Below are 25,317 nucleotides of genomic sequence, written 5' to 3' on the forward strand. Positions count from 1 at the left end.
AATGTTACCTATAAACAGTGCTGAACAACTGCTACGTGAATTAATAATGTTGTTTACTAATTAATTAATAATATCGTTGGATGAAGCTCTGCAAGGAGAGGAGTCCTGGGTCTTTTCACCTCCTAAAATGCTATGACTTGATTCTTTCCTCTTAAGAGAGAAGCACTACTTGCTTAGGCCACAGGCCTGGTTTACTCATTTGACCGTCTTTACGCAGTAGCTATTACATGCCAGGTGCTGTGCTAGGCATCAGGTATAGTGATAAAGGGAACTATGTGCCAGCCCTCATGGGTTTACATTTGAATGGGGGAGCCAGATAATAAACCAATAAATAGCTAGGCATGGTGGTGCACACCTGTAATCTCAACACTCAGGAGGCTGAGGTAGGAGGATCACCCGGTGTTTGAGGCCAGTCTAGACTATGTAGTGAGTTCAAAGTCAGCCTGGAATATATAGTGAGACCCAGACTAAAATAAATATATAAATATCAATAAATGTATATAATGCATATTGACACTACAATGGAAAAAAGAGGAGAGAAGATAAATATTAACAAAGAACAACAGCAACAGAGTATCCAGGAAGGCCTATCCACAGTAAGCTTTTTGCTGGGACTTGAGCTCAAGTGAGTATCTAGGAAGGGCAGGAGGAACACACAGGGCAAAGCCCCTGGGCAGGACACATGCCTGGGCCTAGTGGGGAAGAGCCAGGGAGTGGGAACAGAACTGGGGAAGAGAAGTGAAGAGGACGGGCAGCAGCAAGACAGTATGGTGTGGAGAAGGTGGCTGCTGTCACATACACTTCACACCTACGGGAAGTTCTGTATGCAGCAGGTGGAAGGATGACAGAACTATCTGGACCACAGCAGAGGAGGGAAGCCAAGACCTGTCCACAAGCCTCCAATTTCCCTTGCCCTGCCTCTTACGAAGGAACTTCACAGTGCCCATTCTGTGCTTCCAGGGAGAAATGGCCTTGCCACCCCCTGGGAAACAGCTTGCCGAAGAGGCTGATGGGAGTGTGGGCACAGGAGAACAGCCAAAAAATCTGCTTGGTTCCAGGTCTTACCACTTAGGAACTGAGTGGCCTCGGCATGACTTCACAGCAACTCAGTTCCTTCATCTGTAAACTGGGAAGAATCCATACCAAGCCCACAGGTCTCCGTGGAGACAAATGGGATGATGGGTACAGACACACTCAGGAAGCCATGCTGTCCTGGAAGTCACTGTAATACATTTTAGGAGCGAGGTGCTTACCTAAGACTTTGCACCCCAGGGAGCAGACATGAGGTGTTCTGCAACTCTGATGCCCTCATGCTGCTGTGCACTTAGCTCTCAATAAATGTTTGTGGAACTGAAAAGCATGAAAAATGACCTGGGAAAATGTTCTGCCATTTTTTTCTTCCTAGTAAAGAGCAACTAAAATGCTGCCGAACAGTCTCTTCACAGCATCCTTTGCTTTGGAAGAAGGACCAGCTGAGTCCTGCCACCTGGAGGGACAGACTGGAAATGGGGAGGGGGACAAGGTCGCACACCTCTGGGAAGGCTCCTGGCCTTCTGGCCACCCTAACTTTTCTCAGCAACCCTGAGAGGCCAGGTGGAGGGAAGGGAGTGCAGACCCGCCTAGGACAGGGTCAGAAGCTCCCTGAAATGCCTGTGAAATACACAGGGCATGCAATGTCCAGTCCCAGATTAAGGAGCCTTGATCTAGTCCAAAGCCTAGATAAGTAAGTCCAACAGCTGGTTCCAAGTCACTTCTGGTTTTGGTTGTTGTCTTCCAATTTTTGTCACTTGAGCAACACATTTATGCTTCTGTTTTCAAAATCAGAAAGTGTAAGATAAGATAAACAGTTAATTCTCATCCCATCCCATCCCAGGCCCAGTGAGCCACTCCACCCACCAATCATCTCTCTGGAATTTGTCTATACACATACAACCAAATCGAGAATCTGAGTTTTCTCCCTTCCACCCCAGAGACACATTATACCAATTTTTGCGTGGCCATTTTGCATGGAGTTCGTGTGACAGGGCACAGAAAACCCTCCCTCCTTTCTTATTTGCAACTTCCAGGGTGCCACTGTTGGGTGTGGCACTGTTTCACTTAACCAGTCCCTTATGGGTGGACACTGGAGTTGCTTCCAGTCTTTTGCTATAATAATTTATTTTGCAATATAGACAGGGTAACCCATGTCATTTTGCATTTACCTGGGACAGTGACAATAGCTGAGATCAGGTCCACATCGGATTAGAGAGTGGCAGTCCTGGAGTCCCACAAATCAAACGGGCTTCCTACGACCCACTTCTGCAGACAAATGACTTAACCTCCCTTCATTCAGTAAATGCCACTTTGACAGCTGGTAAACACCAGGCACTATGAAAGGTGCTGGGGAAACTGATAAAGGTGTCCTTGCCGTGGCCCCTGGAATGTTCTGCCTGGGAGGAAGGACAGGCAGAGGGATGGTCACAACACCCAGGGCCAGTCAGTGTGTCCTGAAGGCCACTTGACCTCTCTGGACCTGTCTACCTGTCTTAAAAGAAGTGGCCATCGGGCCGGGGATTTAGCTCAGTGGTGCCACCACCTGCCTCAAAAGAAGTGGCCACAGCTACACCTCAGGGTCCTTCTAGTAGATCAAACTGCAATGTGCGCCAAGTACCTAGCAAGCAAGTACCACGCAGACTCCAGGGTGCAGGTGCTCTAGGTAAACCAGGTCTCTTCCATGTGTGTGTAGCTCTCTTCTTACACAAAGCTGTGACACGCAGCTCTGTCTTGGAGGCAGCACCTAAACCCCCAATTATGTCTTAGCCTACTTTTACTAGAAAACGGTTTACCCTTCTCTCACTTCCCAGGCCCTGTGTGGTATCTCTGAGGCGCCCTAGATGTTTCCTATATGCAGCACCCAGAGTTTGTTTGAAATGTGCCAGAGCCATAGGAGAAACTCAGTCTGTTCTCAAGACCCTGGCACAGTGTAAAACAATCATTTAAATGGGGAGGGAGGGAGGGAAGGAGGGAAAGAAAGAAAGAGAGAAAACATTGAATCTCACATTTATTTTGTTTACTTTTGTGTGTTCTATTCCTCAATGAAACGGTTCTGAAAATTAAGAGATACAGACATAAACCATTTCACTTTCCTAGGAAAACAAATGTAACTTATGTTGTAGATGAGAAAGAACTGGAAAGTGACAGTCTAGAGTATTTCCAGATCATCACCAAAGTGGCTGGGAGGGGCAGGAGGTTGAAGCTCAGATTCCAGGTTAAGTGCAGAGCTCTGGAGCTGATGACCTGGTTTTGCACCTAAGCACGGGTTGCTCTGTGCTACATGACCATGCACTAACTAGTGCTAACTAGTTACTCAACCTGTCCGAGCCTCAGCTGCCTCACTGTGAGTGGGAGCTACTTCCTTCATCATGTAGCACTGCGGGACAGATCAAATAAGAATAAATATGGTCTCTGGCACAGAAACAAAATTCATAAAAAGGTCTTTGTTTGTTAAAAACAAGCAAACTCATTAAAAAAGGGTTACTTTTTCTCACTATTTAGTAAGAAGATGGAAATCCAGCACCTTCCTTGTACAGTTCAACGGAGAACGGTAGGCATCACATCATCCAGCCCATGACACGGGGAAGCTGTTTTCTCCCAGGCTAATTAACGAGGTCTTACTGCAACCAGAAGCGCCTTTCCCTTCTTGTAAGAAGCCTACTCCTAGAAGAAAACTCACTGACAGTTACGGCTCATTCTGGTCCTTGGGAGAGGTGGCTCAGCAGCTGTGGTCTGTGACCTAACAACTGTGAGCTTCTGTCCCTAAAATAAGCCCTAGGGATCTGCGGCATCCTGCCTCATCACCTATGACCCTGAGGTCTCTCTGGGCCACCAGGAAGCCCCTAGGTTCCAATCCTCACGCTCCACAGCAGAGGAGGAAGGCACCAAAGGTCCAGGTGGAATCTCAAAGCCGCAACCAGGGTCCTCTGGGGACCACTGCTCCTTCAGGAAGGCCAGTGGGAATCCCACTCTGGTGGTCAGCAAGGGCAGATGAACACTAAAGCTGTCACCATCTCGCCCTAGACAGGAAGACGAAAACTTGGAGTTGTTGCCCGGAGGGCTGCTCGGCAGATACAGGTATGTTTAAGACACCCCCCCCAACACGTCCAGCCATGAGCGAGAAAATATGTTATTGTTAAGAAATTCAATTTAGAAGTCCAAATTGTTCAAAGTATGAGTCCCCAGAGGATAATAAAAACCATTCTAAATTGACGAGGCAGAGGGTCAGGCCAACATGGTGTGAACAGACTTCTGGTTGGCTGTTACTCCTGTCCTTCCATCCTATTGTTTCCTCTTTCTACTAACAGCCTTGTGAATTTGCATCTGAACCCCACTGGAAGACAGGGAAGGCACTTCTAGATCAGGTTCTGGCTCATGGGGAGGAGATATCCAGCACAGGCCACTTGAGTGTCTCTTCAAATGTCACCTCCTTGGAGAAGCCTTCCTGGATCACAGTCCCCTTTCACACAGCTTTATCTACCTGTGTGGCACACGCCGCCCTGACAGCCATGCCTGTCTGATGCTTACTGACTGCCTCCCAGTGGAGTGGAGGCCCCAGGTGGGCAACACAGGTGGCAAGCTTGTCTAGTTCACTGTCACATGCAGAAATAACACAGCAGGCAGAGCCAGGCGTGGTGGCTCATGTGTCAGAGGCCAACGTGGGCTACGCAGTGAGTTCAAAGCCAAGCTGAGCTACACAGTGAGACCCTGTCTCAAAACCCAAAACAAATAATAAATAACAAATAGAACACATCAGGCTCAATCAGTATATGTTGTAAAAGTGAGTAAGAGTTAGCAGGGCCTGGGGGTCTGCTCGGAACCCAGGATTCCAATCCTCCTCTCCGTTTACCAGCCTGGTGACTCCAAGCAAGCCTCGTAGGCCCTCTGCAGCACTTCCTATGTGCAGACACCACCCCTAACCCTGGCTGACATCACACACAGCCCGCCAAGAGCTGCTCAACATCGGTCATCTGTAGCAGAGAGGATCTCACAGGGCCAGCAAGGTGTTCACCTGGTACAGGTCCACTTGGTGCAGTGGGCCCCTCCCACACCAAATCCACACCTTGCTTGAGTCTGTGGCCTCCGGTTAAACTCTAGAGGCACATTCTCCCTTCCACATGTGCACCTGTCCTGCAGCCATGCCTGGCTGACCACGCTGGCCACTGGAACCGACAGAAGGTCCCCTAGTGCCCACGGAGGCCACACACCTGCCTAGAACCAACCACACCTACGGATGCACGAGGGCACCCGTGTCCTTTCATCCCCACCATCCCCCCTCGAGCCCTCTCCTTCCTCTAGGAGAAGCCCTTGCAGACTCAGCCCACGTCCACACTTCAGCCACACCAGCGCTCTACCAAGACACAGCACGGCCAGGCTGCCAGAGCCGCCAGCCAGCGAGCTGGGCTCAGAGGCGCAGAGCCACGCCCCATGGCTGCGGGCCAAGCTCTGCAGACAGGCTTCACTGCCTACCAGGGACTGCCGGGCACGCCACAGTCCACGCTGCCTGCTCTGCCAGGGCTACACCAGTGTCCCCCCAATCTCCATGGTGTGGGGAGATATGCAGAAGGGGAAGGCAGGCCCAGGAGGCTGCGGGGCCCACTTCCCAGCGCTCCACATGGAACAGGCCCCCGAGCCAGGACACCCAGACCCACCCAAAGCATGGGCCAAAGCCTGGGGAACACATATGCATCCCCACCGATGGTCCCCAGCCAAGGGCAGGCATGCTAGGCTCCATGTGCCCTATCAAAGGGTGCCAAGGGACCAGCAGAGGAGCCCAGATCAGCTGAAGGGACCCCTGCTGCCTCACCTCAGTGGTACTGGGTGAACATGGCTGCCTCCCTTTCCCTCCCTTTCTCCTTTTCCAGGGGAACCTCTCGGGGACCCTGGAGGAGGCTGACCCAGGGTTTGCAGCCAAGGCAGAGGCTGAAAGGCAGAAGGGCTGATGCCACAGACCACTGCCACAGAGGAGGTGAGCAGAGCTCCACCTTGACAGAAAACGGGGGCCCTGCCCTTTGCAGCACTCTCCCACCTCGGACCACCTGCTTCCGTGCTGAGGTCACCTTCTGGGCACTGGCCACACAGCCCAGGCCACCAGCACAGCCTTCCCCTGAGGGCCACTCCCTGCCCAAACGCTCCTCCACCTGCCAAGTAGGAGTGGACTCCAGGGTATTTCTTTCAGTCCTGACAACACCCCAAGGGGAAAAAGCATTACTGTTATCTACGTTTGTTGTGTGTGGTAGTAGGGATTGACCAAGGAGCCTTGCACATGGTAGGCAAGTGCTTTACCACTGAGCTACACCCCCAGCCCTTTTTATTTTTTAAAATAGGGTCTTGCTGGGTTGCCCAGGCTGGCCTCAAACCTGTGATTCTCCTGCCTCAACTTCCTAAGTAGCTGGAATTACAGGCATGTACCACCACAGCTGGCTTGGTACTACCACTTTATAGGGCTGGGGATGTGGATCAGTGGTAGATGGCATGCTTGGCATGTACCATGCCTGGATTTGATCCCCAGCACCACACACAAAAACATTTGTTTTACAGAGGTGCCAACCAAGGTTCAGAGGGGACTAACAGGCTGATGTCCACAGGCACAGTGCTCCTCAGCCACGGGCCATCACACCAGGCCTCATAATGCCCTGGAAACTGAGGAAGGGCCCAGCAGTCTTGGCCATGCTCCCAGCATCAGCTTCTGGGACTACAGATGCATAAAAATTACAGACAGGTGTGATGAGCGGAATGGAGGCGAATGTGGACTCTGTGTGGACAGACAGGGGATCGGATCCCTGCCCCCAGCAGGTCAGACCCTGCCCCCTCTCTCCTTCTCCCTTGCTCCACTTGCCTCTTCTTTTGGAATACTTCTTCCTACCTGTTGTGACACGCTGCACCTTACCTCCACGCGGTAGCTGTGCTTTGGCATCCTCTTTAGGGCTTTCTAAAAAGACACACCCTGGACATCACCGGGAGATGGATTCAGGAGTTAGGGCAGAGCCTCTTCAATGCTCCCCTGGCAGCTCCCAAACAAAGTGGGGTTGCAATGTGTCTTCTTTCCTCCTGTCACTCCGGCTCCTCCCTGGAGCCAGGCAACACAGTCCCTCGAATTCCGCTCCTGCCACTCCCCTGCCCACCCACCACCCAGCCCAGGGCACAGGGACTGAGGCCGCTGCGTAATACGTAAGTAGCATCCACTGACTGCCTTCTTCGTGAGGCTGTCGCCAAGGCCACCCACAGGCTAGGTCGCTGGAAGTGGGTTCCTCTCACTTTTCCTCCACAGCTACACACCCCAAGCCTGAGTGAGGTGAAGAGTACAGCAGGAGCTGCTCACATAAGGGGCGGCCGATCCTGCTTCAGATGGCTGTGCCACTGAATTTATTATCATAAATCCTTGCCCCACCCTATGAATCCCCCTAGACACACAGACACAGACACAGACACAGACACACACACACACACACACACACACACACACACACACACAGAGTTCTCAAGAATTCTGCAGGAGGCAGCAGAATCCATAAGTCCAGGTGTTTCCACACAACTCTGCAGAAGTCACACAGCAGCACCTTCGGGACCCTCTTCTCTGAGCCTCCACTGGTCTCTGCTCTCCTGCTTGCACCTGCAGCAGGTCCTGCCTCTTCACGTCCCCACAGAGAGGCAGGAGAAAGCCATCCACGCACCCATCAGTTCCGTGTCAATGGCTGGTGGAGTCCCCTCACCCTAGCCACCTCCTGGCCTCGTGGGACACCCACAGGGGACGTATGTGGATTCAAACACACAGCCCAGCCAGGCAGCACCAAGCTGACAGCAGCAATGGACCCGATTCATCAGAGGGGCTGTGACTATCTCTTCCTCCAACCTGTCACATACCAGGGCTGGGAAGACTTAACAAGGGAACAGTGCTGGGCATGGGCTGAGCATTTCATAGCACAAACTTTCATCCCCAAATTTAAAAATAAAACAATGAATTAGAGCATTGGTCTCCTAAGTATCTGCCCAAGAGACTTCACTATGGTGCACGAAGGAAATACTAGTACTTGGAATATATAGATATATTTGTTTTTATTTTTTGAGTCAGCAACTCTGTAGTTCAGGCTGGCCTTGAACTTACTCTGTAGTCCAGGGTGGGCCTAAACCCTAAACAATCCTCCTGCCTCGGCCTCCCAAGTCCTGGGATCACAGGTGTGTGCCACTGTGCCCTGGGAATATTTTTAAACGTATCCCTTTTTTCTCAATTTATATTTCCTTGTGGTACACTTTGTAATGTGCATATTTATATGTGGTATATATGAATGACCCATAATTAAAATCAATAATGAACTAAATGGCCGGGTGCAGTGGCACACATCTATTCCCAGCTGCTCAGGAGGCTGAGGCAGGAGGATCACTCGAGCCTATGAATTGGAGGCCAGCCTGAGCATCACAAGGATTCCTGTCTCAAAAGAAAAAGAGAAAGAAAAACAACAACAAACTAAACCAAAAAATAAATAAAAGGCAGACATACTGAGGCTGAGGTTCAACTTTTTTTTTTTTAACCTGTAAAAGATGCAAAAATCTGAGAAATTGGAAGGCCACTGAGCTGAGAAAATGTACACTGCCCACCCAGACAGAGGTCACTTAATCAGAAACTCGCCGAGTCCGGGGAAAGCGTGCACTTTGTCTGAGTGGCTTCATGCTTCATGACAGCGGGAAAAGGTGACAAGAACGTGTATGAGCTGTTTCCTCAACTCTGTCAGTGCTTCTAGGGTGCTTACTTAGCACAGCCAAGCACAGTGCTGAGCCCGGGGGGACACAAGGCGAATAAAGCCAGCCCCACCCCCACCCCCATGCAGCACCCTGGCTTCGCAGGGAACAGAGACGCTAATTCACATGTTCACAACTGGACCATAATTTGTAAGTCGCTGCCGGGTACAAGCCGACAGATGGACAGTCATGCATGTATCACCAGTGGTTCAAGCCATTGGGAACGTGTTAACTACAAATCTGGGAGTACGTAATTACAAACTGAAGCGCTCAAGGAGGCTGGGGAAGGGAGAAGGGGGCGAGGGAAAAGATGAGCACACAGTGGCCAGACCACACAGGACCTGTTGGCTTCATTAAGGATTTTATTATTTTATTTTTTGGTACCGGGGATCGAACTTGGGACCCTGCGCTTGCAAGGCAGGCGGTGGAACCACTGAGCTAAATCCCCGACCCTTCATCAAAGATTTTAGATTTCATCCTAAGAACAGTGACTTCACACACAGGGAGGCACCATTATGTCTGCACTGAAGTGGCAAGTGTGGCTTCCAGGGGACAAGGCTGAGGCAGAGGTGAGCTGGTTGATGGTGGACAGTAGTACTGTAAGCCAGGAGTCACACTGGATGGAAAAGGTAATGTGGGGTGAGGGGAGGCAGGGTCCAGAGGCCATGGGCTCCCTTTGGACCCAAATGCAGGGTGCTGTTGAGACATGCAGGCAGGCTTAGCCAAAAGGTAAACAGCACATCCCAGGGCGCACTTAGCACCCACAGCTACCAGTGAGCAGATTTCTTTTTTGTCTTTTTCTTTTTGGTACCAGGGATCGAACCTTGCGCTTGGGCAGCAGGTGGCAAAACCACTGAGCTAAATCCCCGGCCCGAGCAGGAGATTTCTTAGGCCCAGGTCCTGAGCTCAACTGAGCCTATACAGAGGCAAGATATATTTTAAGGGGGAATCTATTTCATGAAGGCCAAAGATGCCCTGTACCGAGAAGAAATGAAGGCTGTTGGGATCCTCAGAGCTACTTAGGCAGCAAAGCAGGCTGAGAGGTGAGGGCCTGCAGAAGATGGGCTAAGGCAATTCCAGAAGCTGGAATGTAAGGACAGGAGCCGGCCCCAGTGTGATGCCAAGTGACCCTATCCTCCTAAGAACCGGCCACTGGTGATGCAGACTGGGGCTGCTCCAAGATGCTCAGGAGTAGAAGCTGAAGGTTTAGGAAGAGCGCTTCTGGTGAGCTGCTCTTGGGGAAAAGTTAATTCTTGGCAAGTCTGGAGAACGCCTGTTACTTTATTATAAAATGTACCTGTTGATTTTTTAAAGTGTGCGTCATGTAGGGTGCTTACTGCGCAGCCAACTGTTGGTAGGTACTGTGACTTCCCATTTTACGAGCAACACCACCTGTGAGGTGAAGGGTTTGCCTGGGCACCCTGGCCGGGAGTGGGGGAGATAGGAAGCATGCCCAGTCTCCTCTCTAACCCTGACACGAGGCTGGTGAGTGAGTCTGCTCAGCAGCCTCCAGCATGTGTTCCATGGATGCCTGAGGGCCACTGGCACAGCCAGCAATTTTTTAAAAACGCACCTATGTGCACACATAAACTTTTGTATACAATGCAGGAAACTCATAGACTCCCAACACTAAACTGCCTATTTATTTATAGTTTTACTTTGCAGTGCTGTGGATCAAACCCAGGGGCCTCCCACATGGTAGGCAAGCACTGTGCTACATCTCAGCCCCTAGTTTGTTGGGTTTTTTTTTTAAGATGGTGTCTCACTAAGTTGCCCAACTCATGGGCTCAAAAAATCCTGCTAAAAAGAAAAAAGGAAAAAAGAAATCCTGCTTCAGCTTCCTGAATAGCTGGGACTACAAGCATATACCACCACACCTGGCTACAACCAGGAATTCTGTCTGGGGCAGGAGTTGAGGATAATGATTCCTCATGAAATGAGGTTGTATGGGCTGAGAAAGGGCTGGGAGGGAAGAGAGGAGCTGGAGAAAGAAGCCCCAGTAATGAGCTGGTTTAGAAAAGGGAAAGCCACCACCAATTCTCAGAGTGGAGATTTCACAAGGCTAAGAAAGGCACCCAGTCCCCAAACCAAGCCACAAAATATCTGACTACGAAGGAACCCTAATATCCCTTTTAAGTTCCTTCAAACATGAAAAAGAACTGTAATCAACTCACGGCTCCAAGCCAACACATTTCCTTTTCAATGAAAGGGGGCATGTTGCCATTTCCAAATGTATGTATGGACATGCTGAGTGACAGTGTAAAATATATGTGTATGTGTGTATATATATATATACATATATATATATATATTTTTTTTGGTACTAGGAATCGAACTCAGGTCCTTAGCTTGCGAGGCAGGCGGTGGAACCACTGAGCTAAATCCCCGACCCTGTAAAATATATGTGACTGTTCGGATCAAAAAATTTGAGTGCCACAGGTCTAACACAAGACCCTCCGTGTGGTAAAAACAGAGGCCAAGCAACTTGTCTGATTTAGTTAAGAGCAAAGCTCAGAAGATCACCTACTCTTTAATAGTTCTCTGGTGATTTCCTCACCAAACTGGAATCTCCAAAAGTTAAACACCTCTGGGAAACAGCTTGGACTTTAATCCATATCAGAGTAATAGCAGAGTAAGTTGATCTTTCAGATCTGTTGCCTGGAGAAATTTTGGTAAAGAAAGTGGCAAAGGAATATAATAGGGGGCAGCCTTGGAGCTAAAACAAAACCAATTTGAGGGAAACCAGAAGGGCTGCAGGGTGTGGCACAGGCCAGGGCCTGCTGTGTAAGATAAAGCTATCAAGATTAAATGCAAAAACCCCTCAGGAAAGAGGCTGTTTGGAAGGTGCTTCAGAGCCAGGAGTGTTTTGCTCACCTAGTTTCAACCAATCTTATGAGAAGTTCTGAGTAACAGGTGCATTCATCAATTTCTATCCCTGCTAGATCCCATCTCTTTAATGAAAACATCATTGCTGGGTACTTAGCACTTGCTGCATAGTTATATTTCAATGTGATGGAAGGTTCAGGGCCAAGTCTACATTTCTCTACCTGTCTGTGAGAGTCAGGCAGGAGTTGGGCACTGTGGAGGGCAGGTCCTAGCAGATCAGAGACCTAGCCAGAGCAGGGATGGGGCGACAGGAAGAGGTGGGGGGAAGAGGGGAGACACCAGGCCAAGGAACCTCTTTCACCAAGTTAGACACAGGCCGGAGAGCAGGGCCCAGTTCATAGGCCCAGACACTCAGCAACAAGAGACACCCCACTCCACCGTGAAGTGACATGGCAAGGCAGAGGGCAGTGGGAAGGAGGCACCTCGCGAGCACTCTGTGATCTCCACCCAGGATCATCACAGCCCCAGGTTTATTTCAGTGCACTGAATAGTTGGGACTGCAGCTCTGGGATGCCAAGACTGAAAGCTCCATCAGGGGCCTTTCTGATGGCACTGCAAATAATGATGGCCAACCAGGTACCAAGGGGCTGGTGGTGCAGGAGTGGCCAAGAGGGGGAACCAGGTCTCCGGTTTGTGGCCCTTAAATGGGCTGCAGTTACCAAGACTGGGATTGTCCCTTTCAATTTGTCTCTTCCTCCTCCTTCCCCTCAGCCTGGCCCACCTTCTACTCAGTCCTTCTGCTCACGAGCTTAGGCACCAGAGGCTAGAGAGAAAAATAAAGGCCCTGAACCCAAAGCCACTTTGCCACTGGCTCATTCCCCATGAAACAGGCAGCAGGCCCAAGGTAGAGACTCCAGGATGAGCAATGGTTTGCAACAATCTGTGCCCTGAGCCTGATGCCAGTTACCAGGTACCCAGAGCCCCAAAGCTCAAACCTTTGCAGTTCTGGGTCTCCTCCCTAAGACAGAGGGGTGCTCAGTACTAAGGTAGTAACAGGGACAAATTCTCCTACGGGGATTTTGGGATTGAGGCTGATTGCTATAAGGCTCCAGCTGGTTAAAAGGCACTTAGAAAAGGTTTTAGACAGCTTTCCGGTGCGCCACCCAAATGGAAAGCCAGCCACAGGCTTAAAAACCAACACATCAGAGCTCAGGTCCTCCCCCTAATATGCTAAAACAAAGCTTAGAAAGCATCTTCTGCAAAGAACCAGCCAGTAGTAAACTTTACCAGGAGACAAAACTGAGACACTATACACAGACCCTTCTGTTAGAGAACACACATTTCCACAATTCTTTTATTAACACAATTTAAAATACACTGAGTGCAATTTTTCTTTTCTTTTTTTTGGTAACACAGATCTGCTAATAAGACAAGTACAGTTTTAGCGGGGTGGGGATGACATTTTGCTTAACTGGGATTCAAAGTTAGTCTTCCATATAAAACAGACCACAATGTATATCAGTACAAATTATTCTTAGTTCATGGGCAGAACCAAAACAGGCAAGTGTAGTTTGGTGACCCTGTGATGTCAGGGCCAGGGTGAGCTCAAGAATCTGCATTTTACACGTTTCCCAGGGGATTCTGGTAACAACAGGGTACTATGTTTGGGTTCCAGTAGGTTCCAGGACCCTCAAAGTCTCTCCTGTCCACTCAAGGGGCCTCTGGCTTTACACGGGGAGAACAGAGCTCTGCTGCCTGCCAGTTCAACCTCTCCAAACTCTAGCTGATCCACTCTCTCTGCAGAATGCCATTGCCCCACTGGGATTACCCTTGGAGTTGATAGGAGGATTGAGATGATCCACACGGCACTATTAGTATGCTATGTCCCAGATACTAAGGACATGCCAATTGTGTTGTTTTGGGGCTGCAGGTGGAGACCAAAAAAACAAAGGGATTACTCGTACGATCCCATATAAACCACTGCTGAAGAGCAGCCCCTGCCTGTCTTCTCATTACATAGAAAGTGTCTCCCTACACCTAACAGGCCAGGTTAATTTCAGCCTAATAAGATGGGATGTGCTAAACCAAATTCGTGCCTGGCTTCCCCTTTGAACATCAGTCCAGAACCTGTGGTCCGGACCAACCCCCACCTAATACCTTTGAGCATTCAATGCCTTCAATACCCGGAAACCTGTCTCTTCATAGTGCCACCAATCCAAAGTCAGAGAAGAAAAAGCTCTTCCCTGCGGTGCCTTACAAAAAAGGGCGCTTCGAGAGCTGTCTGAGTTTGAATCCTGATTCTGCCACTTACTCGACCTCCAATGACCCTTCTCTGCCTCAATTTCCTTAAGCCTGATACAAGGCTAACAATAGCACCTACCTCATAGTGCTGTTGTTGGGGTGTATTAATTGATTCGTGTAATCCCCTTAGCACTGTGCCAGACACAGCATGGGGCTATATAAGCACCAGCTATTATTGTTTTGTTATCCTAAACCATGAAGCCCAAAGTTATGCCTGACTGCACCCCAACATTTTTCTGAGAACAACATCATCCTATACTGAACATCTACCGAGGGCTAAATCAAACCAGTTTTGTGACTTACTGATTAAACAGGACTATTGTTCCCATTTTAGTGGAAACCAAGCATCAAAGAGGTGGGTTAAAAGTAACCTACACCAGGTCAGGTGGGACAGGATCCTACCTCTTGGGAGCTGGGAGAATTCAAGGCCAGCTCTGTGTAGTTCCAGAACCCAGCTTCTCCTTGGAGCTTCCGGAATCAAAACTACAATCAGCAGCAGCTGCCAGTTAACAAAACTCAGCTGATCATGACTTCGGAGATCTCAGTTTCTGTGAACCCTGGTTGGCTTGCACAAACTGGAGTTAATATCAGACTACTTGAACCCAATTAGGCGGTAAGTCAGCCTGGAAAACATCGTGCAATATATTCCAAAGGTCAAAGGAAAAGCTGATTTCTAGGGCAGCCTTTGCCTGACATTGCCATGAAAGTTTAGTCTCCATCCAGCCACCAGGGTCCTCCTTAAACAAAACCTGCCATCGCTTTCTTAAAGTCCCAGAGACACCAGCATTGAAGTTCAAGAATGCACTGCCTGGGTCTTAAGTCAATAGCCAGAAAAATGCCATTTACTTTTTGAAAAAGCAAACCAAGTCACGTTTACTACTGTAGGAAGCTGCCTTCCTTCCCTTCAGCAAAAAAGGAGAGTAGGAGAAAGCGAGGGGGTTCCCACAGCCCGTAGGGTGCCACAGCACCCACCTGAGACTCGGAGCCCGACCTACCTTCCCGGAGTGCCCTGCCCCGAGGGCGTTTCCCGGCGCCTCCCCGAAAACTCGTCCCTCCCAGGGAAGAGACTGCTGTCCTTGGCTTCAGCCAGGGGCACTAGAGTCGCGCGCGCGCACCCCTCCACCCTACCTCCCAGTCCTCGAAAAGAAACCTCTGGTTTCACGTTTTAGCACATCGCCCTATGACTTCCGCCGAAAAGGCAAACGCCAGGGCGATCGGTTCGTCCTCAAGGCCATATTTAACTACGTCTAGACTGCCTGCAGGAGGAACGGCGCCAATACCGGAGCGCAGAGGGGCGGGGGAGACGGGGAGCCCGGTGGGAGTGGGGGGCTGGCAGAGGGGATCTTCGCCCTCCAAGGCCGCAGGCTGTGGGTGGAAACCCCAAAGGGCGCAGAGCACCACGGGGTGGGGGGGTTGGGGGGGGTCTCTGGAGCTAGCTCCCCCGCCGCCTGAGCGCCAGAGGCCGTCGGGTCGATGGCGCAAGACTCTGCTCCACCCCACCCCCCACAGCGACAACAGCCACGGTGACAAGATGGCAGCCCGGCGCCCGGCAGTCGTGCCACAGGCGCGCTGGGCCCAGGCGGCTGCCCCCGCCCCCCAATAACGCCTTGGCACCCTAGGGCTCGGCCCCCAGCGGGCCTGGCTGTTAAAATCCCAACCCTAAATAAAACACCCGGAGCTCGCAACCTGCTCGGGGAGCCTGGCCGGCGGCGAGCGCGCACCCTAAGCCCCCGGCCGCCCGCCAACCCTCCCTCCCCGCCCGCGCCCCGCATTCCGCGCCCCGCGCCCGCCGTGGGGGAGGGGCAGGCGGTCGCGGGAGCCCAGGAAACATGGCTGCTCGTCCTAGTTCGGCGTCGCGGGGTGGCCACCAGCTCTAGGATCCGAGTTGGGAGAGGTTCCGAAGGTGGGTGTGTGGGGGGGGTCCGAAGGGGATCGCGGCGGGGAGGGGCGCACGCGAGGAGCTGTTGGTCTTAAGGACGTTTATTTTACCCAAAAAAAACCCCAACAAAAAACCAGATTCTCCTCCCCCACCCCTTTTGTCCCTCCTTCGCGAGCTTTCTCCCCCTCCCCCCAAATGTGCCCAAAGTGCCCCCGCCCCCGCACCCCACCCAGGCTCGAGGCCGGAGGCCGCGCGAGGGCCGGGGACCCAGGGCGAGGGGCGCAGCGTGAGAACCCGCTCCCGGCGCGCGCCCCGCCCCTCGCGCACACTCGGGAAGTTTAAAGAGCCGGTTCGACCCGCTTTAGATCTTGCGTCGCGTTGGCCAGCAGTGTCGCTCAGGTTCGCCGGGCCGAGCCTGCACACCCGTCGGGCACGACCCCGGCCCCTCCAGGGCACCTTACCCACCCCACCCCCCCGCGGCGCGGGGGTCTTCCGGAAAGTACGCGGGAAGATCGCGACTGCCCCTCCCCCACCACGCCCAGCCCCCAACGCCGGCTAGGAACGGGGCGCAGCGACCTGGGGTCCGCGGAAACTCCGGCCGGCGCCGCGGCGCCCCCTCTGCGCCCCGCGCGCCACGAGGCGCTCGCACGTCCACAGTGCACAGCTGCCTTAGGAAGGGGGGTGGGGGACGGCGACAAAAAGGATTTTGTTTTCAAAAGTCTCGCCCAGGTCAGGAGGAGGAACTAGGCGAAAGAGGAAGAAGCCAGCCTGCGTGGCCAGGGAATCGGGGCTCTCTGGCTGGAGGGGCGATGATTGGCGCGCGCTGCTCCCCAAAGTCCGCGCCACCCCGGCCACCGAGGCTGAAGGGCGCTTCCGACCGCGCGTCCCTGGTCCCCCCGAGGGGCCCACGGGAACTCGGCCGGCGTCTCCGCCTGAGACCCAGGGGTCTCCAACACAGTGCCGCCAACTCGCAGAAAACACGCGCGTTGGGAAGCGAGAGGGAGCCAGAAATAAAAAGCAGCGTTCGAGTCACCACACTCTGCGTCCCCTCCGCGGCGGTGGGCTCGCTCATTCCCACCCGCGTAAGTTTCCTCGGGCCGCTGCCCAGTGAGTGACGGCGACCCCGGGCAGACCCCATCCCGGGCTGCGCGACCGCCGCGTCAGTGTGGACCGGGCCCGTGCCCCCCGTGGGCTCCGGCTCCAGGCTGCTCGCGTCCTAACAAAGTTTCCGTGCCCATTTATTAGCCTGGCGCCGCATGGCCGTCGGGGAGCCCACCCCGGGGAAAGCAGGTTGGGCCGAGGTGGGGTAGGTGGGAGTCAAGGCTGCCTCAGAGCAGGGTGTTGGGGAGCGGGGACCGGGAAGTCGCCTTTGGGCAACTTGCACAGCGATCGCGGGCTGTGGGGAGCGCGGGGATGATCCTCGGTGCTTCTGCACGTTCCCCAATCCCTCCCCACCTCCTCCTGGGTCCTCCGTGGGGAAGGACAGCGAGAAAGCTCAGCATCGAGCCCCAAGGTGGGGTGGAAAGAGTGCGGGAGAGAGAGGAGCAGAGGAAGGAAGGCAGAGAAGAGGGAGGGAGGGAGAGAAAGGGCGCGTTCACGAACACTACAAAGTTACAAATATGGCTCCCCCGTCTCTCGCCTCATCACTGCAAAGAGACGAAGGCGCACTCGGAACTCGGCCTCCCCAACTCTGCGCGGCCCCCTCCCCACGCGCCCCCGGGGGGGCCTCGGCCCACATTTAGCAAAACTAAACCGGACTCACGGAGCCCAAAACTTATTGTGTGCGTGCGATCGGGAGAGGGGGAGCGGGAGGGGCGCATTTATGAAATACACTCCCTTTTTGTTGTAGAATCTAGGAGGCAGCCCCTCTCCTCCCATCCCCCGATCACCCCCCCCCAGGCGGAGTCGGGGAGCCGCGGGCCCCGAGGGTGATTGCACTCCTTTCTCTCCGACCCCGGCGCGTGCGCCGGCCCCTGATGGGTGTACACTAGCACACACACCCTCGCACCCACACTGGCACACGCGGGAGCACACGCACAGGTAGTCACACACCAAGGGCAGCGGCAGCCGGCGGAACACGCGCGGATGGCATTGCAACCCCCCCCCAACAACCTTTCAATTCGTTTGCAGTCCGACCCCCAAGCCCACACCTCCCAGGCGCCCCCCTTAAAAAAGTCCCTCCCCCCAACGCACACACACACACACAAAGTAGGAGAATGGACCGACAGAGATATTTTTGGCAAATGCTCACATCAGAGGGCGTCCTGTTCCGCAGCTCTAAATGAATCCGTTTGTCCATTTCCATCTCTCGCGCTCTCTCTCTGCAGAGGCTCCCGCGCCGGCGGAATTCAATCAATAAACCCCGAACCCACGACCGCGCGTTTTAGGACTTTGAAGGCTCAACCAGCTCCGCTTGGTTCTCGAGCCCCCAGCACCCGCGGCGCACACTAACCTGATCACCGTGGAGGCGGGATCTGCGGCCCTGCGGACGAGCGGCAGCAGCTCCAGCCAGTCGCCGCCGAGAGTGTCCGCACATCAGCCAATGGTGGTGGCGGCGGGTGGGAAGGAAGGGTCCAATGGGCGGGCTGCGCAGCCGGCCTGGGAGGCTCAGCCATTTGGTTGTGGTGCTGGAGACTGAGCCCTTTAGATTTCGGGGCGGCGGAGGATCGCGGCGGCGGTGGTGGCGGCGGCAGCGGCTCCGCCGGTTGAGCGCAGAGGGTGGGCGAAATGGCGGGGGAAGGGAAGGTCACGGTACCTCGAAGGCCGAGCCGCCTGGCCTCGGCGTTCGGCCGGGGGCGGGCCCGCAGGTGCGTTCCCGCGGGGGAGGGGCGCGGCTGGAGGGGTCGGGTCGGTCCCCGCCTGGCGAGGCTCGGGGGGCCGCGGGCCTGGCTGCGGAAGGCGTCGGCGGTGGCGGCCGATCGGGAGCCGCGGCGGCGGGGGCGGGGGCGGGGCCTGGGAAGGGGAAGGTGGGTAGACTGGATTCGGGGAGTCGCGCTGGGAGAACGCGGCTGCCCCCCACCTCCGCCGCGACCCCAACCACCACGCCAGCCGCGTCCGAGCCCGGCCTCCGCCATCGCCGCCTCCAGAATAAATAAGTAAATAAAAGCGAGGTACTTCAACCTTTGGGTGACTTAGCGCGGCCTCGCCCCTCGCTCTACCGAGGGGGATTTCATTTTGCTGTCACAGGGGGCCACTTTGCAAGGAGCGATCACCCAGAGGCACCCAGGATCGTGTTTAGGCGATACAGGAAGCCCCTGGGCTAAGAACTGTTGCTGAATATGTAGAATATTAAAGTGGAAGAGAAAGGTGCTATACTAATAGCGCCTGATGTTTTTTCTGAGCCAAACATAATTTATGGGCTCTATAGACCTCGTGAAAGAACGGCGCAGAGTTTATTCTAATCCTCCACCTGAGTCATTTGGTTCGATCTGAGCTGCCAAGGAGGCTCTAGTGGAACACATTCTTCAGGTTTTTTTGGTTTGCTTGCTTTGTTTTGGGGATTTTTTATCACAGTTTTTTCTTTTTAAAAAAAAACCTTAAAGCCCTGTTTCCCTCTGGTTACCAACTTTTGGCCAGCTGTAGGACCTTGTCTTGTCTTCAGTTGGCTGCCTGTGGCCTTTAATAAATCACTGAGAGTGTCATCAAACAGGACGTCTTCACTTTCTTTTGTCACGCAACACTATTTTATTGTCTTGTTTCTCCATGTCTATACTTCCTCCACACACCCCCAAGGTAGTTTTTCTTTTTTGATACGCTGTATTTGTTTTTCAAGGAGAGGTAAGCCAGTATGTATGTTGGAAATTTAAAATACTATTATGTAACACTGATAACGGTTTCATACTTCATTTTTTTATTCCTTTTCTCATATTTTTTCTCATACTTCAGCATAAAAAGTTTAGGAGGAATTAAAACAGGGGCTTACACTAGGGAAGAAACTGTAGTACCTAAAATTGCAACCTGATGGATTGCAAAACCTGTAAAGTCTTACAACTAAGCATTCTGATCCTTCAGTTCTTTCAGATAAAGTAAGTGGAATTCTGAAAACTGACAAATGTTTACTCTTTAAGTAGCTGGGAAATACAAACTAAAAATTAAGTCATTTCATCTTTGCATAAGTAATTAACTTGTCTTAGCTTACATAATCAGATTTTGTTAATCTTGCATAAAGCCATTTGGGTGTGTGGAAAGTTTTAATTGTATTGGCTTGTTTTTAAAATACACAGGACTCCAAAACACCTCTTTTGCCATTGAGTCCAGTTATTTCTGGGGATGTTATTTAAGGTGGTTTTACAACAGAACTCATCATCCCAAATACATTAAATCGATATGGTGTGTAGAAGCCCTATTACACAAGAGTCCTGAGATTTATGGTAAATGCTCATTTAAAACTTAAATTTTAACCACAGTTGAGACCATACTGCTAGCAATATGATGAGGGGGAGGGCAGTGGCTTTGCAGAGGAATAATTCTTTCAAAAAACAACCAATCCAAAAAAACAAAAACAAAAACAACCAATCAAATGTAGAGATGTGTGCTCATCCAGCGTTGCTACCCAGAAGCACATAGCTCACACCAGTGTACAAGGACCAAAGAGGATGACTTGGAGCCCAAACCCCCACTAAGGAGAGCATAAAAGCATCATGACTTGACCACTTGTTTTTGGAAGCATCTTTAGGGGTTTTTGTTTGTTTGTTTGTTTCTCTTTATTTGCAGCACCAGGGATTGAACCCTGGGAGAAGTGAGCTACCATCCTCAGCCCTTTTTTTTGAGACAGATCTCCCTAAGTTGCTCAGGCAGGACTAGAACTTGTCATCTTACCTCAGCCTTCCAAGTAGCTGGGATGACAGGAATGTGCCACCATACCCAGCCCCTTTATACATTTTGATAACAGCTTTTGTATCAGTGTTAAATATCTGAAAGTGTTCACTGAATACAAATCATTGCAGAAGCTGAAATAGCAAATATATTTTGGGTAATGCTTATTTTCCAATATGCTTTGAAAGAAGAAATTTGCTTGTAGTTTATTTCTATATGATTTTCTTTTTTAAGACAAGGTCTCACTATGTAGTTCATGCTGGCTTTGAACTCACAATGTAGTCCAGGCTAGTCTCAAACTCGTGGTGATCTTCCTGCCTCAGCCTCTAGTGTGCTGGGATTATAGGTGGCCACCGTCTCACCCAGCCGATGATTTTGATTTTTTTAATCAGAAATAAAAGAGTTTAGGGGCCGGGGATTTAGCTCAGTGGTTCCGGCACCTGCCTCACAAGCACAAGGTCCTGAGTCTGATACCCGGTACCAGAAAAAAAAAAAAAGTATAGCTTAGCTAAAGTTGAGCCATTTTCCCTACAAGGCTTAACCAAACATCAAAAAGAAAAAAAGTGCCCTTATGTTATTTTACAGGGTATTAAGTTATATTGTAGTGCATATAACAGTCCACAAATACCCTGAATGCCTCTGCATTTTAGGAAATATTGTAAGAGCCCCATATCAAGGAATCTTGGCTGAATTTTAATATGGAGTGGGAACAAGTGGGCTCCTTGCTCCTGAGCGATTTTGCTATGGGAGTGGGATTATAAAAGATGTAGTCTCTTGGAACTGGCTCTGATTCCCACTGAGAAGAATAAATGAGATACAATTGAGTGTTTGGAGCCCCTGGAAAGGAAACTGGGCTACAAGTAAGGAAGGCTGCTGCCTTCCAAAATATTTTCTATCAAAAACCATCCAAACAGCCTGTTTTGCTCTCAAAGAGGTCTGAACTATGGGTTTTCTTAGCATCTTCTGAAACATGTTGGCAGTACCATGGGGTTGCTGGTCCCAAGCTAGAAAGGCTCTGGTTAGCAACTTTCTTATGAGTCACATCCCCTGGAGCTCTGGGTGTGGAACCCAGGGCCTCCAGCATCCTAGGTGAGGACTCAACTGCTGAGGTACACCAAGGCCCCAGTTCAAAATTTCCCATCCTTCAGTGTGAAGTACAGACACTGGAACCTGGCCATGGTACTGCTCCACCACCATCATGGCTCCTACTGCTTGAACCCCAAAGACAGTGACATGGAAAGACTCCAGCTTCATTATGTTCTCTTTTGTCTTTCTATATAAATAGCTTTTAGAAATGTGGATTATTCTTTTGAAATCCATGGTAACAAATATGAAGACTACTGCATTGAATATCAAAGAAAGTTGAGACCAGAATCTGAAAAATTATTCTTAATTTTTGTTTTGGCTTAATAAAGCATTGGGTGATATTTTTTAATTTTAAAAAATGATTGAATAGTTATCAGTGTGTTCGCTGTGGGGAAAAGAGCACTTTGAGGTGAAAACAGTCATGTGACTTTAAAAATTAATAGTAAAATACTTAACTGCAGTTTTAAAGATATTTTGAATGGAGATAAAAAGCACTGTCACCTACACACTTGTTTGGAAATCACTAGAAATTTTGTCCGTTTCTTAAACATATTTATTGAAAATAATTCAGGGTGGGCTGGGGATTTAGCTCAGTGGCACTGTGCCTGCCTCGAAAGCGCAAGGACCTGAGTTCGATCCCCAGTACCGAAAAAAAAACAACAACAAAAATTCAGGGTTAGCGATACAAGGGAAGTTTGTTTATCTCTCACCAAGAAAATCAAAGCTATAGGTTTTCATTTTTAGTATAAAAATAGGGCTATATAGAAGAATAAAACAGCTAGGTGCGGTAGCACACACCTGTAATCCCAGAACTTGGGAACCTGAGGCAGGAAGATCATAGTGACTTCAAGGCCAGCCTGGCCTACACAGTGAGACCTTGTCTCAAAAAAAAAATTTTTTTTTAAATGTATATTCTACAACTCTTTGAATTAGAGATCAATTTAATGCACTCTGAGAAAGTAGAAACTTTGTGTTTTTGGTACTAGAGGTTGAATCCAGGGCCTTTGCACTGAGGTACATCCCCAGACCCCCCTTTTTAATTTGTTATTTTGAGGCAGAGTTTCACTGAATAGCTAAGTTACCCCTCCTAGCTTCGGTGCATTTCTGGTTGAAATGTTGTGTCCTTTCAGGAGAGTATTAGTTACTTTAAACTTTCCCCAGAAGTTCTGGATCCGAGCAACTACAATGTAAAAATTTTGAAATCTTTTGCATATGTCCAAATGACAGAGCCAGGTTATGGGTTCAGGACTCACACTGCAGAGGGGTGTGCGTTCTTTTCACTGCCGTGTGGGCTTTTTGGCTCAGTCATCGACCTGAACTCATTTGATGTGCCTTCTTGTGTTGGAGAATTCCATGACTTTTGCATATATTTATTCAAAGGAGATTTTAGTAAGTGTAGCAGATATGTTTTGCTAGGCTGGTCCAGCCAATCTGGGTTCATTTGGAGAAGCAGCGCTGCAGATAAAGCTGAAGAGCAAGCAGATTTGGGACACAGGTGCATGAAGATGTCTAACAAGCATGGTGACTGTGGTACTGTGATGCTGCTGTTACTAGCTTAAAGAAAGGACACATTCTTATGCCCAGGAAAAAGTCAGGGAGGGTATATACTCCCCCATTTAAAAAAAAGTTTGTACGGTGGTTCTGTATGGGTGATGAAGTTACTGTTTGTTTGTTTGTTTGTTTGTTTTAATTTGGGGGGTGTTTTTATATTTAAAAAATTTTTTTCAGCTGATCAATACTTTTTACAACTGGTCGGTAGTGGATTGTTCTTGTAATCCCAGCACTATGGGAGGCTGAGGCAGAATGGGAAGTTTGAAAGTTTTAGCCCAGCCTGGGTAACTTAGCAACTTAGAGAGACCCTGCCTTTAAAAAAAGTTTGCACTAAGAAACAGTTGTTTTTAATGGATAATATAAGTGTACCTGATATTTGTGATGTTTGTGCTAGTCAGAATTCTAAGATGAAGACAACAGAAATATATTCTGACTAAAGCAAGCAGAAAGCAGTTTTTATAAGGCTGTCATAGAGCCCAAGAACAAGACCCAGAAAATGCCAGGAAATGGGAAGTGAGGCATCCCAAGCATAGGCCAGGTGACACTAAATATGCTCCATAGAGGACCCTATGCCTGGGAAGTCATCTCTGAGGTATGCCCACCCCTACCCCAGTGCTGCCACCATCTCCCAGCACCCTGCATTCCTGTGTCCCCCTCAAGGTTCAGAGCACAAATGTTTGCAGCCTGCCCAGCTGTCAGGGGAGAAGATTATCAGCCTCCCTTATTTTCCACAGCGACCTGTGCCCTCCTGCCTCCTGCTTATTCTAGGATCCACCCAGACAATGTAGGCCAAAGCCAAAAGTCCACGAATCTAATTCCATGACTGTGAGCGTTTTCTAATGATCTATCATACCCCCTCTTTGCTCCTTTTCTGCTTGCTACTATTTCCTGGAAAAAGATCTCCTCACCTATTTAGGAGCTGCCTAAAACAGTGCTAATACCTGAAATCCTGATGTCCTTTCAGAGATTTCCCTTACCAAATCCTATAGCAGATAAGCACAGGATTGTTGGTGGCAGTGAAGTTCTCCACAAAGCAGAGCCATGATAACCTTAAGACTTTGAGAGGACACAGCCTCAGTAGAGATATTTGATTTTGTTACCAAGAACTTAGTCCTAAGAATAATCTAAAGATAGGAGTCACCTACTTGCTATATTTCATGAATAAGTGCAGAGATTCCTGGCTATCAAGTTACACCTTGAGAAATGACAGGTTGCCAGTAGTGGGATTCTGTCTGCTACTCAGCTCACACTCGCCTTGCTCCAGTGCAGAGCTCAGCTGAAGGGCGTGAGACTCATAGTCAAAATCTGTTGGAGAGCTAAGAGACAACCTACAATGTGGGAAAAACATTTTAGCAGCTGTACTTCAGACAAAGGACTACTATCTAGAATATATAAAGAACTGAAAAAAATCAGACCCCCCAAATTCAAAGACCCAATTCAAACCTGGGCATCTGAAATGAACAGACATTTCTCAGACAAGGAAGTAAAAGCAGCAAATAAATACATGAAAAAATGTTCAACATCACTGGTCATTCAAGAGATGCAGATGAAAACAACACTGAGATTCCACCTCACCCCAGAAAGAATGGCTGCTATCAAGAAATCAACCAATAAGAAATGCTGGTGGGGAGTGGGGAGAAAGGAACCCTTCTCCATTGTTGGTGGGAGTTCCGACTGGTGCAACTGCTGTGGAAGTCAGTATGGAGACACCTCAAAGAACTAAGACTAGAGGTCCCATTTGACCCAGCTATTCCCCTGCTGGGGATCTTCCCCAAAGAATTCAAAGAATCATACCACAGTGATATATGTGCACCCATGTTTATAGAGGCACAGTTTGTAATAGCTAAAGCTTGGAAACAGCCCAAGTGCCCATCAACTGGAAACTGGATAAAGAAGATGTGGATTTTTTTTTTTTATAAAATGGAGTACTACTCAGCCATAAAGAATGAGAAACCAGAGACATTTACAGGTAAATGGATACATACTGAGGCCATCCTTTTAAGTGAAATAAATAGGACACACATGTGTAAATACCAAATAGTTTCTCTAGTGTAAGAAACTGAAAATGTAAATAAGGATTAAAATGATTA

General features: G+C 50.1%; 2 protein-coding genes and 1 long non-coding RNA gene across 4 annotated transcripts in view; 2 read left to right on the forward strand and 1 right to left on the reverse strand.

The window, feature by feature from the left end:
• Anp32a (acidic nuclear phosphoprotein 32 family member A) overlaps positions 1-25,317 on the reverse strand; it is an 81,611-nt gene that overhangs the window by 17,117 nt on the left and 39,177 nt on the right. Inside the window, exon 1 of one of the 2 annotated variants that reach the window (XM_013076152.3) lies at positions 18,027-18,213. The exons of the other annotated variant lie outside the window; for it this stretch is intronic. Coding sequence (XP_012931606.1) covers positions 18,027-18,080 — 54 coding nt within the window. The 5' untranslated portion in view covers positions 18,081-18,213. Of the gene's footprint in view, positions 1-18,026; positions 18,214-25,317 lie in introns of those variants that run through there. 2 annotated transcript variants of the gene reach the window in all.
• Positions 15,370-15,798, forward strand: LOC147821859 (uncharacterized). The gene is given in 4 exon segments (XM_087198916.1): positions 15,370-15,400; positions 15,403-15,482; positions 15,484-15,705; positions 15,708-15,798. Coding segments are annotated over 4 exon segments (399 nt in total). The 3' UTR covers positions 15,774-15,798.
• LOC147821860 (uncharacterized) lies at positions 15,816-25,141 on the forward strand. Its single transcript, XR_015446474.1, has 2 exons — positions 15,816-16,857; positions 18,103-25,141. It is a non-coding gene; the product is annotated as an uncharacterized LOC147821860 (long non-coding RNA).

Source organism: Heterocephalus glaber, unplaced genomic scaffold (genome assembly GCF_053883595.1).
Source record: "Heterocephalus glaber isolate CG9 unplaced genomic scaffold, H.glaber_assembly_v1.0 deba00001689, whole genome shotgun sequence".
NCBI lineage: Eukaryota > Metazoa > Chordata > Mammalia > Rodentia > Bathyergidae > Heterocephalus > Heterocephalus glaber.